The sequence below is a fragment of the Erythrolamprus reginae genome, chromosome 11 (assembly GCF_031021105.1).
Source record: "Erythrolamprus reginae isolate rEryReg1 chromosome 11, rEryReg1.hap1, whole genome shotgun sequence".
In the NCBI taxonomy this organism is placed as follows: domain Eukaryota; kingdom Metazoa; phylum Chordata; class Lepidosauria; order Squamata; family Dipsadidae; genus Erythrolamprus; species Erythrolamprus reginae.
In genome coordinates, this window is record NC_091960.1 from 32,897,534 (window position 1) to 32,914,459 (window position 16,926).

Sequence of the window (16,926 nt, forward strand, 5' to 3'; positions counted from 1 at the left end):
TTCCCCGGCTTACCTGATGCACGAAAACGTCCACGGGGGACTCCAGGGCGGCGCCTTCCTTGGCCGTCATGGAGAGGAACCCAAAGCCCATCCGCACGTTGAACCATTTACAGATCCCGGCGCCATGCAAGAGCGGTTGGCTCTCCTCGTCCGGCCTGGGCGAATCGCCGCTGGGCTCGTCCTCGCCCGCTTTGGCGCAGCCACCTATAAGCATACACGCGGTTCATCAGTCGAGGCTCAGTTCAGGAAAGGCGGCTTCTCTGCCCCCCCCGACCCTCCCCGGCTTTGCCTCCATCAGTTGGGGGCGCCCGTCCACGAGACGCCCTCGGTGGGGATGGGTGGGAACACCAGGTCCCCAAAAAACACCTTCGCCCCGCCATTCCGCCAATTGCCCCGGAGAGCAGCTTTTTTTGGGGGGAATTGGCAGCCCATCAACCTGGGTTCTTTTGAGGATAAGGCGCAGGGGGAAGCCCACCCTTTAAATCGGCCCTGCAGGGTAGACCCGGGGGGGGGGGGGGTGGGGGGGGGAGGAATCCCTAAACAAGAGACAATCTCGGGAATGGAGGGGGCGGGGGACGGAAACCTCGGTAAATTCGCCGGTCCGAATTCCATAAAGTGGCAACGTAATATATTTGTTGCGTTTTGCTTCCGAGTTTTGCAACATTGGAGAAGGAAGGGAGGGGAGCGAAGCCGGTGGATATTTTTAGGGGATGGAAGGAGGGAAGAGGGGGGGGGGAAACGCCCCATAATGCTCCTGGGTCCTGGTGTATTTGGAAATCTTCCTCTAAAAAGTTTGGAAACAAGTCGAAGGCAAAAAATATGCAAACTCCGAAAGGGAAAACAATGCCAGCCAGGAAAAAAGGGGGGGCAACGTTTTCCCCTCCCCTGGAAACCATTTGCGCCTTTAAAAAAATAAAATAAAACCAAAATAGGAGAAAAAAAACCCAATCCCTCTTTTTAAAAAAAAATAAAATAAAAATAAATCTCTTAGCTGCCCAAAAAGTTTCCCAGCTCTTTCAACCCACCCACCTTTCCCAAAAGGAAAAAGCACATGGCAACCTAAGGAAGAGGCTATTCTGCCTCTTCCTTCCGACCCCCCCCCCCCCCCAAAAAGTCACAAAAATAAATCAAAAGTAAGAAAGTAAAGCAAGTCCTTCAACGGGAAAGCGGCAAGTTCGAATATCAGAAGAAACCAGGAATCCCTCTGGAGCGCAGGATTAGGGTTGGGATGACCATTATCCAAACTAGGATGGACAGAAGGGTGAAGGGAAAAGTTGAAAGGAGAGGGGGGAAAAGAGAGGCGAAGGGAAGAAAAGGCCTCCATTTTCACCAGAAGAAGAGGGGGAGGAAAATTGGGAGAGGAAAATGTCACTTAACCTGCGAACTGCTGGTTAGAAACAGACCCCATTCTGCACCCCTGGTGGAAATGGTGGACTCTGGAGCAGGAGAGGCGCTTCCCCCCGTCCTCTCTGTGCCAGCCTGCTCCGGAGAGGGTGTCACCGCACTTTCCCAGCCCCCAAAAAGAGAAAGAGGGGAGGGGAAGGGGGAGAGAAAGAGGACAGGAGGGAGCGGGGGGAGATTCTCAACAAGAGGAGGGACGAAAGGAAGAAGGAAAAAAAAAAGCCGGCCCTTAAAAAGGTTTGCTACATCTTCGCGGCAACAATAGCGGTGGGAGGGCCCGAGGCCTCCTATGGCTTCCCAAATTTCGGAGAGACAATGGAATCCCCCCCACTCCCCAATGCCAAACCTTGCGAGATTCCTGCCCTCCCCCGCCACGCCTCCTCTTCCCCCCCTTCCCCCAATCTCTGCTCTCCTCTCTCTCTTTCTCTCTGGAGACCAAAAAATGTAACCTTCTGCCTCCCGTGTCCGGCAGGCTGGAGCCTGGAAGGGCGGGGGGGGGGAAGGAATCCTGGTTAGTGTCAAAACTTTTTTTAAAAAAAAAATAAGCACAACAAACCACAGTAACTCAACATTCTCTCTCTCCCCCCCCCCCATCCCCTCCAACTTTCGTTTTCACACATTATCAATCTTGGGAAGGAGAATGGGAGGTCCCTGGAGTCGTCCCCCCCCCCTCCAAGGCGGTCACAGATTAGATTAGAGATTAGATTAGGATCCTTTATTGGCCAGGTGGGATTGGACCCCACGAGGAATTGGGCACCGGGGCCACGAGCTGCTGGGATCCCGTTGGGTTTTGGGGTACAAGCAGGGGAAGATGTTGTTGGCCGGGCGTGGCGGGTGGGCGAGCGCGCACGCCCCCCCCTTTTCCCACGTGACGATCGCACCCATCAATTTTGGCCATTCCAAAGGAGGGGGGTGTTTCTCTCCCCCCCCCCAGATTTGGTGAATTGGAGGAGAGGGGCGGTTTTACCTGCCAGGGGAAGGTAAGAAGCGCCTTCTTCCTATTCCGGACTACTTACTGCTGTTGCTCAAGAGATCGGGAGCTTGATGATTGACATCCAGGGAGAGAGAGGGAGGGAGGGAGAGAGAGAGAGAAGCGCACATTTGCTTGCCTAGCCCGTTGGGTTAGGATCGAATCGGCTTGATCCTAAGTGATCTGTTTAAAAATAGAGGCCCCTCCTTCTCCTTTACTTTTTCTCCTTTAGTCTCTTTTTTAGATGAGTGGTCTTCATTGCTGGGCCCGCCATTCTTTTTGGGAATCTCTTCTGGTTGGTTTTGGGGAATGGAAGGAGGAGGAGGAAGGAGGAAGGGCAGGCTGGTCTCCCAATTTCCTTATTATGTCACCCTCCCTTATTTCGGGAGTAGAATAAGATCGCGGGTGATTGAAACAAATAAAATTCCCTATATTTTCTTTAGGGGGTAAGTTAGAAATGATCCCCGATTTATCCCGGTGTATTCCTCAAAACTAGAGGGAGGACGGACGGAGTAATTTGGGAGTATGTATGCATTTTATATTTTATATGTGAATAGATTATTGACGGATATTTCAAAGGGCTCATTCATGAAAACCCCAAATTAATTCGGGCTGTGGTTGAAAACTTGAAAAGTTCTACTTGGTCATTTAAGAAAAATAATCTCCCAGGTTTGTTCTTTTAATTTTCTTTGCAAATAGAACGTTCATTTTTTTAAAACCCAGATGAATTCTCTCTACCTCTTGCTATAAAGACGAGATTTAAATGGGTAAGCAAGACATTTTACTATGAATATATTTCGTAAAATCTCTGCGGCAGAAACGGAGAAAGTCGGACAATATGAGATTTAAGGCTGTAATTGGGAAATCAACCCAATGTTTTTTTTCCTCCTAAACTTTTACTCTGCACGGGAGAACGTTTTTAAATAATTTAGATCGAGCTAATGAAAGGTCTAAGGTCTTCAGCGAAAACTTTGAAATTGTTAATTACATTTTAATTTGCACTCGGAAGCGGCGTGATCGCAGCTGCTCCTGGTTTACAAGGAAGAGGCTGGTCTTTAGGGGGTTTTTTTGGTTTTTTTAAAAAAAATGGAATTATAAAAGAATACGGGGAAAAAAATATTCGCTGCTCTTCACATTGATCAGTTGGCTTGTAAAGTTATCGGAAAAAAAGACGCAGAATTTCTTCGCCCGCCCCGAATAAAACCCTTGGCGAGGCTAACCAAGTTTGTTTACTTCCATTACGGATCTTGGGCTTTTGCAGGGGCACAATCCGGTTTTAATCAAATCCCGGGGCGGGAGGAGAGAGGTGGCCAAAGCGATTGGAGCAGACTTCTGGGCCGACACTCTTTGCAGGCAGGGGCGCTGGTGGATGGATCCTGATGTCTATATTATCTCGCGGCGCCAAGGATTGATGGGTTGCGGAGTGGGCGGGACCCTGTGGGCTGCTTAAAAAGACAATCTGGCTAAAATGAGAGGCGATCAGAGCACCAAAAGGCGATGATCGATGGAAGGAAGGAAGGGGAGGGAAGAGGAACATCCCCCGAAACGCGTGCACGAGGGACCGCGGAGAGGCGCCGACACATTCTTGGGGAATAATGGTGGGTGGCGGAGGGAGGGGGAAGGTTTCACGTGTCTACTCCTAGCTTATCTCTTAGATTTCTTGCCTCCTCCCATTGAGGAAGGGGATTCTGCCTTTAGCCCACCAGAACTCTGCACCTCTTTGCGCTCTCCGGTCCTCTTCTACATTTTGGAGTTACATATTTGGAGCGGAAATGGCCCATTTGATGATCCTGGAGGGGCAAAGGGCTAAAAAGTTCCTTCTTCCTCATCACCATCGCCCCCCCCCATCTTGACTCTTTGCCAGTGGAAGGGGGTGCAGATGGGGCAGGGAGAGGTCATGCCTGATTTTGGGGAGGCATCTTGTGGTCTGGGGGGGCAGAAGGAAGAAGGGAGGGGAGCTTCCCAGCTGGCCTCCCCTCCCCGCAAACCCCTCCCCCTTCTTTTGGGGGGGGAGTTGGGGGAGATTTCACGGCTGGCCGAGGACAATGGCCGGAGTGACCAGCACGAACTCGGGAGGGCAAATAGCCTCTCCATTTCCGGTGCTCAGTTCAAACTGGACAATAACAGCCAGCTATTTCCCTGAAGCAAGGCTGAACTCTTTAAAGGGGCAGCAACTTCATCTTGGGGAACTTTCCCATTCAACCTCCCGTTCTCTTCTCTTTAAATCTTACTCAAATGCTGGTGGCAGAACTGGAGGTAAAAATATTTTGATCAGTATGCGTAAGTCCCTTTGCGTGTTCCCTGAGAAGACAAAGCATCAGGCAAAGAGATTGGTGTTGAAATGAAGGGGGCACTGACTTGGATGTACTGACTTTAAACTTACAATATAAAACTGTTCCAATGTTAGTAGGGGTGCCCAAAATCTAGGCATTTGCATCAAGATAGTTGAGGGAAAGGCACTGAGAGTAAGAATACTCAACATCTATTCCAATCACAGCTGGTTTACAAATCCAGTACAAATTTGTAGTTTATATACATCATGGTACTGGGGAAAAAACAAACTTTTGGAAAAGCAAATCAATTAAATCAATCAATACATGTGTGGTATTCAGCAAAACAATACAGTGCTCAAAAAAAAATAAAGGGACCGCTTAAACAACACAGTATAACTCCAAGTAAATCAAACTTCTGTGACATCAAACTGTCCAATTAGGAAGCAACACTGACTGACCATCAATTTCACCTGCTGTTGTGCCCATTCAACTTTGTACAGAACAAAGTAATCAGTGAGAATATTTCATTCATTCAGATCTAGGATGTGTTCTTTGAGAGTTCCCTTGATTTTTTTTTTGAGCATTATATTTCAGATACCTGCTTTAATCTTGCCTCTGAAGATGACATGGCATAATTTTTAGAGCTGATTTCTACAAAATGCTTTATCAAACAACTGTTTGGAAATCTGCTAAAGTATACGCTGCTCTTCACTTTTATTTATGAACTAAAAATCTTCCTTTGTTCTATCTTGCTCACAAAACATTTCCATTCAGATTTTTTTTTTCTGAATTTGATGTTATCAGAAACTTGATATGAATAACTTTCATATATTTAATAATTTGTAGAGCACTTTTTTAAAAAGGATGTTTGAATTGTAGAAATTTGCAGGGAGATGCACTGAAAAACAAACATTAACATAGCCACTGCATTTAGTGAAGCTTATGAGAGACTTCCTTCTCACATAATATATATGGACACATATGGATATATATAGATATACGGTACATATGGAATGCACATGGAAACCTATGGACTTTTATTATAATCACATACTCTATTTGCTATCTTATTAACAAAGAACCTCATGTTAAACTTTCTTGTAGCTGTTTAAATGTCTGTGTAGGCGTCAATACTATACACTAAATGTTGACTGAGTTCATTTGACTTTACATCCCAAAGGATGTAGATGGAATTAACCTACCTGTGACATTATTAAAGAATAATTGCTTTTTTTCCCTATTAGCATTGCACATAAGGAAAATTACAGTTAAAATGCCTTGACCTCTAGCACCATTCTACTTGGTTCTTAAAACTCACATATTATCATCAGTGTCAATAATCACCATAAAGACTCCAGTCTTTTGGAAGTGCTGGTTAGTAGAGTGGTGGTAAGTTTCCTAAAAGCTAGACTAAGCTACTCATCTCTACCAATAATTAATGGTTCAAGTTAAACAAAGGACTCAAGAGAGCCATTGCCCAATGGGGAAGTTTTAGCATTCACATTTTATTCTTATTTGTTTGGGTTTATTTAATCTTCACTTTTTTCTTACTGGGGCTCACTCTGAAAATAGAATTTAAATTTAAAGGGAAAGACATTCTCGTTGAAAAGCAATTCACAAAATAAAAGTGCTGGCAGTAAAAAAAAAAATCAGTGTTAAATGAGATTGACAATGTAATGCCCTACTCAAATATCCTCTTTCATTTAATACGGTCAGTGAACAATATAGAGAGAACCAGTTTCTACATTTAAAAAAAAATATTCCATCTATTCCAGTTTCTGTATTATCTGTAGCTTGGCTTTTGTGAGTGTGCATGTGAGAAAACGAACAGTGTTACATTAGGAATAAGGATGGGGGGAAAAATAGATGAAAGAGTCACTTGAAATCTCACGCTCTGTCCAAGGTGCTGATCCGCTCGCTCGATTGTGTTCTTGTACTCTCCGGGGTGCTGAAATATACCATGGTTACACACAGTCCAGGATTCTGAGAGGGGAATTAGAACAATAAAATGAAATCACAACGAAATCTATTAAGACTCGCTTTTTTTCCTTAGTCGTGACTTTTGTTTTCAATATTCCTGCAACCACACTAGTTAAAATTATTTAGCTCTGGAAAATGGAAAGGAACAATTTCAAGCACAATTTCAGATTTCTGAAATAAAGTGAACATGTTATTTTCACTTGTGATGCAAAGAAGTATATGGTAAATGAATAGGTGGTACATCTTGCGAAGGCTCAAAAAAGAATGTTTTCTTTATTTATTTATTCATTCATTCATTTATTTATTTATTTATTTATTTGATTTGTATGCCGCCCCTCTCCGAAGACTCGGGGCGGCTAACAACAGTAATAAAACAATGTACAATAATAATCCAATAAATACTAAAAATGATTAAAAAACCCCATTAATATAAAAAAACCAAACATACATACAGACATACCACACATGAAATTGTAAAGGCCCAGAGGGAAAGAGCATCTCAATTCCCCCATGCCTGGCGGCAGAGGTGGGTTTTAAGGAGCTTACAAAAGGCAAGGAGGGTGGGGGCAATTCTAATCTCTGGGTGGAGTTGGTTCCAGAGGGCCGGGGCTGCCACAGAGAAGGCTCTTCCCCTGGGTCCCGCCAGCCGACATTGTTTAGTCAACGGGACCCGGAGAAGGCCAACTCTGTGGGACCTAACCGGTTGCTGGGATTCGTGCAGCAGAAGTCAGTCCCTGAGATAATCTGGTCCGGTGCCATGAAGGGCTTTATAGGTCATAACCAACACTTATCTACAAGAAGGCAATCGACCCAAAATCCTTGGTTCCTGTACAGAAAGGTAAAGTTCTATATGGAATGCATTGCTTTTGTTTTTAAGCTTCAGTTGAATAATATAAAGTACGAGTAAAATATGACATTTATAGACACTGTACGATAACATTTTCAAGGGAGAGTTCAAGACCTAAATTCTGGATCAGGGGTGTTCAACCTTGCAAATTTTAAGACTTGACTTCAACGCCCAGAATTCCACAGACAGCATAGCTGGTTGGGGAAATTGATGTAAACCTCCTAGAATGCATATGGGTCAATATAAAAGGAGAAAAGAATGATGTTGCTATTTGTGTATACTACAGGCCACCCAACCAAGCTGAAGAAATAGATAAATTAGCAAATGTATGTAGGTATGCACCACAGTAGTAATGGGAGATTTTAACTACCCTGATATCAATTGGGAAACTAACTGAGCAGCAAGTTGGAGATCAAACAGATTATTATTTATTTATTAAATTATTTATTAAATTTGTATACTGCCCCTCTCCGTAGACTCTTAACCAACCTAGTTGACAATTATGTTGTCCCAGAGATAGAGGAGGGAGCTAGAGTAAAGGCTATACTGGACCTGATTCTTTCTAACATAAAAAGTGAGAGAGGGAGTTGAAGTTGCCAGAATTTTGCATGAGGGTGATTATATCAAATTGGAATTCAACATAATGCAAACACAAACAATAGAACCTAATCCAACCAATGTCTTAAAACTTTAAAAGTGTTGATTTTAACAAACTCAGAGAGAACCTAGGAAAGATTCCATGGATGAAAAACCTAAAGAGGAAAACAACTTAAGAAGCCTGGGAAACTCTGAAAAATATCATAAATATCACTGGGGGAAAAAGACATGAAATCCAGGAAAAAACCAGGATGGTTTCACAGACATCTGATAAACTTAAAGACAAGAAGAAAAAATAGAATGAGGGCACATAACTAAGGCAGAACATCCACCGATAGCCTGAATCTGCAAAAGCTCAGAATGAACAAAGACTTCCAACAAAAGTGAAAGATAATAACAAAACTCTTTCAACATATAAACAAGTAAAAAATGAAGGAAACAATCAGTCGATTAAATCAATCGATTAAAGAGAGAATACAGTAAGGGAGTAACAAGCAATAGAGAAAAAGCAGAACTGCTTAACTCGTTCTTTGCATCCATTTTCATGAAAAAAAACTATAGTCCAATGTATCAAAAATATAACCGTAAAAGATCAACTAGAAATAAAAATTGAAATAAACAAAAAAATGTCTGATCTTGATCAATATAAATCACTGGGATCTGACAAATTACATACCAGTCTACGGAGAGGGGCGGCATACAAATCCAATAAATAATAATAATAATAATAATAATAATAATAATAATAATAATACCAGAGTTCTGAAGGAGCTTGTGCCAGAACTACCATTTACCAATGGCAAAGAACTGGTGGGATCATATGCCCGAAAAAGTGGTCGAAAATGAGCAAGCAAAACTACTGTGGGACTTCCGACTTCAGACTGACCGAATTCTGAAGCACAACACACCAGACATTGTGATCGTGGAGAAAAAGAAAGTATGGATCATCGACATCGCAATCCCAGGAGACAGCAGAATTGAGGAGAAGCAGATAGAGAAATTAGTGAAATACAAAGATCTAAAAATCGAGCTGCAACGACTTTGGCATAAGCCAGTGAAAGTGGTCCCAGTGGTACTTGGCACACTGGGCGCAGTACCAAAGGATCTCAGCGGATATTTGAAAACCATCGGAATTGACAAAATCCCCATCTGTCAATTGCAAAAGGCCGCTTTACTGGGATTGGCAAACATAATCCGCCGCTACATCACGCAGTCCTAGGTGCTTGGGAAGTGCCCGACTGGTGATGAAATACGAAATCCAGCATAGTGGTCTCGTTTGCTGTGTTGTAGTGACATCATAATAATAATAATAATAATAATAATAATAATAATAATAATAATAATAATAATAATACCAGAGTTCTGAAGGAGCTGCTAGGTGTTGTCTCAGAACCATCATATCTTTCAAAAATCCTGGAGCAGCAGGGAACCATCGGAGGATTGGAAAAGATTTAATGTGGTTCCAATCTCCCCCCCCCCAAAAAAAGACACACATGGGCACACACACACACACACACAAAAACCCAGACTACAGACTAATCAGCCTAACATCAATACTTGAAAAGATACTGGAAAAGATAGAAGGCATGACAAGAAACAATGGGTGGAAACTAATCACGAAGAGAAGCAATTAAGGAGAAACTTCCTAACAGAGAGGACAATTAACCAGTGGAACAGTTTGCCTTCAGAAGTTGTGAGTGCTTCAACATTGGAAGTTTTTAAAAAGAGATTGGACAGCCAACTTGTCTGAAAGGGTAGAAGGTCTCCTGCTTAAGAAGGGGGTTGGATTAGAAGACATCCAAGGTCCCTTTCAACTCCATTCTGAGTTGAATTGATTATATGCCATTAGGTCCGCAGCACTTACTCTCAGCATCCACGAAGTTGTATTTATTTTCTACATGACGATCTATCCCTAATTTGGTCTTACAAATCTACCAACAGTGCATCATTGTGAATGGTCCAATCATCCTTGCTGCTGGTCATCCTCTTCTCCTCCAACTTTAAAAGCAATGCCATGTAGAGATTCGATCTGCCAAACTGCTGGCAGCTGGGGATCAGCAGAAGTAGCCTGCAGTACTGCACTCTGACCACTGCGCCATTGAGGCTCTGGTGAGGAGGAGAAGAAGTTATCCAAACGGGAAAATTTCAAGAATCACCTCGAGGCTCGACTACTGTAACGCTCTCTACATGGGGCTACCTTTGAAAAGTGTTCGGAAACTTCAGATCGTGCAGAATGCAGCTGCGAGAGCAGTCATGGGCTTCCCCAGGTATGCCCATGTTTCACCAACACTCCGCAGTCTGCACTGGTTGCCGATCAATTTCCGGTCACAATTCAAAGTGTTGGTTATGACCTATAAAGCCCTTCATGGCATCGGACCAGAATATCTCCGAGACCGCCTTCTGCTGCACGAATCCCAGCGACCGATTAGGTCCCACAGAGTTGGCCTTCTCCGGGTCCCGTCAACTAAACAATGTCGGTTGGCGGGCCCCAGGCGAAGAGCCTTCTCTGTGGCGGCCCCAACTCTCTGGAACCAGCTCCCCCCAGAGATTAGAACTGCCCCTACCCTCCTTGCCTTTCGTAAACTCCTCAAAACCCACCTTTGTCGGCAGGCATGGGGGAATTGAGATATCTCCCCCGGGCCTATATAATTTATGTAGGGTATGTTTGTAGGTATGTCTGCTTAAAAATTGGGTTTTCTTAACTACTTTAAATTTTTAAATTGTAAATTATTAGATTAGTTATGAATTGTTTTATTATGTTGTGAGCCGCCCCGAGTCTACGGAAAGGGGTGGCATACAAATCTAATAAATAAATAAATAATAAATAAATAATTTTTTTTTTTAAGATGGTGCGCCCAGATCAAGACCAGTTGAACCAGATCTGTGATATTACCAGCAGGTTTGGGAAATCCGGTCCGGGAGGAACCCACCCCTGATTAATGTGATGGAGGAAGAAAATCAATACGTTTATGGGTATAATATTACTTCATCTTAAACTGTAACATTTTAATGCAAATCAACAACTTCATTTGCCTCTATGACTCCATAAGGAAGGGGAGGAAAGGAAAACAAGGAAGAAGCAGGCTGTTAGTACAGAACTTGCTGAAGTAGGAGTAAATTACTAAGGTTATTAGGTTTCACCTTGTTATATTTAACGATGTTTTTAAAAATGTTTTAGTTTGTATTTAATCTTTTACAATTTTAATCTGTTTTTATGTTCACAATTGTTTTTAGATCTCTATTGTCATTACTCAGAGTTGCTTTGGACTGCAAGGTGGGCAGCGGATAGATTTAATTAAAAAGTGGTAGTGAATCTTTGAATGTTTGTGTAATACAAACAAGTCCTCGCAGAGGGGCGACATATAAATCAGATAGATAGATAGATAGATAGATAGATAGATAGATAGATAGATAGATAGATAGATAGATAGATAGATAGATGATAGATTGATTAGATAGATAGATAGATAGATAGATAGATAGATAGATTAGATAGAGAGAGAGAGATTGATTGATTGATTGATAGATTGATTAGATAGGTAGGTAGGTTGGCAGACAGACAGACAGACAGACAGACAGATAGATGGGCAAATTAGATAGATAGATAGATAGATAGATAGATAGATAGATAGATAGATAGATAGATAGATAGATAGGATAGAGAGAGATAGACAGATAGACAGATTGATTGATTGATTGATTAGATAGGTAGGTAGATAGATAGATAGATAGATAGATAGATAGATAGATAGATAGATAGATAGATAGATAGATAGATAGAGATAGACAGACAGATAGACAGATAGAGATAGACAGATGGACAGATGGACAGACAGACAGATAGACAGATAGACTGATTGATTGATTGATTGATTGATTGATTAGGTAGGTAGGTAGGTAGGTAGGTAGAGAGACAGACAGACAGACAGATAGATAGGCAGATTAGGTAGGTAGGTAGGTAGGTAGGGAGAGAGAGAGAGAGAGATAACCATGAAGGTTGCACACTATATGAATCCAGATCATTTGGTTAGTTTACACTTCTGTGCATTGTAAAAGCCTACCAAATGGCTTAATTCAGCAATTCCACTGTAAATTAGTTTAGCTATACAACTGTAGCCCGAAAATGCCATACATTGTCCACCCAAGGCCAGCAAGGTGGGTTGCTGTACAGCTACTAGAGCTGAGCTTCAAAAGTCTTGATGACCTCTAGTGGCTGTCTGTATTTTTGGTAGATCTGGTAGCTCCAAGCTGCCCAGATTCTTTCTGGCTCAATAAAAATAAATTTAAAAATAGCAGAACAAATATGTCAAGCTTGTCCACTGCAGTCATTGCAATGCTATCCTGCTCCAAATTGCCTTTAGACAACCCCTCAAACTAGAAGACTAGAGCGCCTGACCTCAAGGAATTGACTGTTCCCACTTAAAAGCAAGAAACATAGAAACATAGAAGACTGACAGCAGAAAAAGACCTCATGGTCCATCTAGTCTGCCCTTATACTATTTCCTGTATTTTATCCTAGGATGGATATAGGTTTATCCCAGGCAGGTTTCAATTCAGTTCCTGTGGATTTACCAACCACGTCTGCTGGGAGTTTGTTCCAAGCATCTACTACTCTTTCAGTCAAATAATATTTTCTCACGTTGCTTTTGATCTTTCCCCCAACTAACTTCAGATTGTGTCCCCTTGTTCTTGGGTTCACTTTCCTATTAAAAACACTTCCCTCCTGGACCTTATTTAACCCTTTAACATATTTCAATGTTTCGATCACATCCCCCCTTTTCCTTCTGTCCTCCAGATTATACAGATTGAGTTCATTAAGTTTTTCCTGATACGTTTTATGCTTAAGACCTTCCACCATTTTTGTAGCCCGTTTTTGGACCTGTTCAATTTTATCAATATTTTTTTTGTAGGTGAGGTCTCCAGAACTGGACACAATATTCCAAATGGGGTCTCGCCAGCGCTCTATGCAGCAGGATCACAGAGGTTCTGAACAATAGGAAAATGAGATTCCTGTGGTCACTTACAAATGTGTCTATTCCCTTTACCTTTTTTGGTAAGTGGTCTTCATGTGTGCCATTCAATAGATGAAACATGGACGGGTAACTCCAGAGTTAGCTGTGTCACCAAAGCACCTTGGAAGGCTACATTTCGCATCTCTGTTGAAAGGCAGCAGCATTACAATTTTTTTAAAAATCAAACATTTGTATTCCTCTCAATCTCTAAAGACTTTTCTCCCCTTTTTTGGAAAATTTATTTATTTATTTATTTATTTATTAGATTTGTATGTTGCCCCTCTCCGAAGACTCAAGGCGGCTAACAACAATAAAGAAGACAATGTAACAAATCTAATATTAAAAAATAATCTAAAAACCCCCAATTTAAGAGACCAATCATACCATACCATGTATACATTCTATAAGCCTAGGGGGAAGGGAGAAAAATTTTTCAATTCCCCCATGCCTGACGACAGAGGTGGGTTTTAAGGAGCTTACGAAAGGCAAGGAGGGTGGGGGCAACTCTGATATCTGGGGGGGAGCTGGTTCCAGAGGGTCAGGGCTGCCACAGATAAGGCTCTTCTCCTGGGTCCCGCCAAACGACATTGTTTGAATTGGTACCGTAGGATTAGGGTTAGCACATGTAATCTCACCATTTAAATTGATCCTACTTTTAAAATATAACCCATGCAGAATTAGTTGGTGTTGGCCAGCCTCTGGAATATATTAACTAAATAAACTAGAAACCATACTTAGGTTCACAAAGAAAGCTGTGATATTAACCATCAATAAAGTTATTACTTTTTATCAGGGGTGGATTCCTTTTATGTTTCCCTACCAGTGCACATCACAAAGTTTTGTGTGCGCCGCTTGTTACGCTCTTGCATACAGTTTCCGGTCACAATTCAAAGTGTTGGTTATGACCTATAAAGCCCTTCATGGCACCGTGCCAGATTATCTCCGGGACCGCCTTCTGCCCCATGAATCCCAGCGACCAGTTAGGTCCCACAGAGTGGGTCTTCTCCGGGTCCCGTCAACTAAACAATGTCATTTGACGGGACCCAGAGGAAGAGCCTTCTCTGTGGCGGCCCTCTGGAACCAACTCCCCCCCAGAGATTAGAATAGCCCCCACCCTCCTTGCCTTTCGTAAGCTCCTCAAAACCCACCTCTGCCGTCAGCCATGGCGGAACTGAGATATTCTTTCCCCCTAGGCCTTTACAATTTTATGCATGATATGTTTGTATGTATGATTGGTTTTATAACAAGGGTTTTTAGCTGTTTTAGTATTGGATTTCTACATGCTGTTTTTATCACTGTTGTTAGCCGCCCTGAGTCCACGGAGAGGGGCGGCACACAAATCCAATAGATAGATAGATAGATAGATAGATAGATAGATAGATAGATAGATAGATAGATAGATAGATAGATAGATAGATAGATAAATAAATTAGATAAAAATAAAAAAAATAAAAAATGAAACAATAAATAAAAAATAAATAAATAAAATAAAAAATAAATATAAATATAAATATATAAATGTGTGCATCCCAGGGCACGATTTTAGTTCTCCACATGTGCAGAGGGACAATTTTACTCCCGCGCATGCTTGGAGAGCTGAAAAGTAACCAAAAATTAGGAAAAAAAGATGGTGGCACGCACGGACTGGCACAGCACCAGAGCTGTCGCGCCAAAATGATGTCATCAGTGGGCTACTACTGGAGTGCCTGCACCAGACTGCTTTTTTAATGTGCCAGCAGCAATCCAGGAATGTTTGGCAGAGATCATCACTGCATTTCTCATTCCTATCCAGGCAATGTTAAAGAAATATTTTTTTTCCTATTTCTTTAATGATGGTTGGTGGTCACTTGCTCAAATCATGGCTTCATTAGAACGAAGTGGATGGTGATCTTTCTAAAATGGACTTTCTGACCCTTGGTGACCTCTTGCCCTTCTGCTGACAGCCTGTAAATCTCCTGCTCAGCCCTCCCATTTCCCCCAGGTATGTGCTGCAACACGAGGAATGGAGGTGTGTACAGTATTCTGTATCCAACAATGCTTCAAAATATAACCACGAAGGAGATTGTACTGTGCTATGTTGGACCATCCCTGGAATTAGGCACCACCAGCAGTTTAACATCAGTAATAGACTCTGTCTGGGTTGGATTCATCATTACTTTGTGGTGTAGGAAGAAGTTTTCATTAAACGGAAATGTGCGAGTCTTCTTGTCTAAAATAATGTGGAGAAAATTAAAAGAAATATGTTTTCCCTATCTTTCGCTTACAGTAACACAAATACATCAAATTTAATGTTTTTTCCTGAGATATGACAGCTTCAAGCTTCATTGCATTGGGGGGGGGGGGACACTGCCTTCTGCCGCACGAATCCCAGCGACCGGTTGGCCTTCTCCAGGTCCCGTCAACTAAACAATGTCATTTGGCGGGACCCAGGAGAAGAGCCTTCTCTGTGGTGGCCTGGACCCTCTGGAACTAGCTCCTCCCAGATATCAGAGTTGCCTCCACCCTCCTTGAAATTTTCCCCTCCCCCTAGGCTTATAGAATTTATACATGGTATGCTTGTATGTATGATTGGTTCTTTAAATTGGGGGGTTTTAAGATTATTTTTAATATTAGATTTGTTCACATTGTCTTCTTTATTGTTGTTAGCCGCCCCGAGTCTTCGGAGAGGGGCGGCATACAAATCTAATAAATACAAATACAAATACATTGTCCTACCACATGGCAAAATCACTTCTGAAAATCTTGCCAAGGAAAGTGCAGTCTTCCCCAGTCACCAAGAGACAATATTGCATGCATTAAATAAATAAATAAATACATACATACATACATACGTACGTACATACACACACAGAACTAGTGTATGCGTATCCCCCAATAACAGTGTTATTGAGTTATTAAGTTCATTTTATTGGACAATTATTATATTTTAACGTGCTCCTGGGAATCTTTGATGTGAACGCAACAGGTTCATTTTTTATTATTAGTTTTGTAATTAGGTCTGTTTTAATTAATTATTTCAGTCACAATTCTAGATCAGAAAGGTCTCGTGCTGCACATCAGTTTTCGTTGGTGCTGCAACAAGCTTTAAAAAAAACTTTATCACCTGGGAAAACAAAGGGGCATCAATTACTATGTTGAGGGGAGGAAAACATCGCAGATCTACAAATACATTGTTGGTTTCGGTTTGGATGATTTGCTGGATTTTAAATCTTATCTTTTTGAATAAAGACTTGCTATGAAAAGTCATTTGTATGTCATACTATATCTAAGTTATTTGTTTATTTGCTTATTTATTTGTTTGTTTATTTATTTTAGTGCATTATACGTAACCTACTTGGGCGTTGCCATACAGTAACTAACAATGTTAGTCTGTAAAATATAAAGACTGTATCTTTAAGGAAATATTACTGGTTGCCCATAAGAGGGCGCCAGCACCGTTGCCTTTCGCGGGGAGTTACTTTGTTAGAGATATCTTTTGCCTGTGAGCTGTATTACTCTTGCTGTGTGCAGTTTGTAAACTATTAAGAGTATTATTGTTGTTTCTGTATATTTGTAAATAATAATATTGTTGTATATACATTGATACTAAGTCTGAGTCATGGTCTGGCTAACCCACATTACCTACACCACAACAATTCTGCTTAATGTATGTTGAAGGTTTCACACCGAGACATACTAACTATTTATTTATTCATTCATTCACTCACTCACTCACTCACTCACTCACTCACTCACTTACTTATTTACTTGTTCGTTCATTTATTTATTTATTTATTTATTTATTTATTTAAATTTATAAGTCCCCCTTCTCCAGTGGACTCAAAGAGGCATCCAGAATAAAAATAC

The 16,926-nt window shown here is 41.7% G+C and overlaps 1 protein-coding gene across 3 annotated transcripts in view; it reads right to left on the minus strand.

Moving 5' to 3' along the window:
• Window positions 1–2,690, minus strand: part of LIN28A (lin-28 homolog A) — a 62,121-nt gene extending 59,431 nt beyond the window's left edge. Inside the window, exons 1-2 of one of the 3 annotated variants that reach the window (XM_070764262.1) lie at window positions 2,418–2,690; window positions 14–204 (exon numbers count right to left, since the gene is read on the minus strand). In XM_070764262.1, coding sequence (XP_070620363.1) covers window positions 14–204; window positions 2,418–2,502 — 276 coding nt within the window. In that variant the 5' untranslated portion in view covers window positions 2,503–2,690. Of the gene's footprint in view, window positions 1–13; window positions 205–1,377; window positions 1,728–1,850; window positions 1,998–2,417 lie in introns of those variants that run through there. The other 2 variants (XM_070764261.1, XM_070764263.1) reach the window with 2 other exon arrangements.
• Between the last annotated feature and the right edge of the window lie 14,236 nt (window positions 2,691–16,926).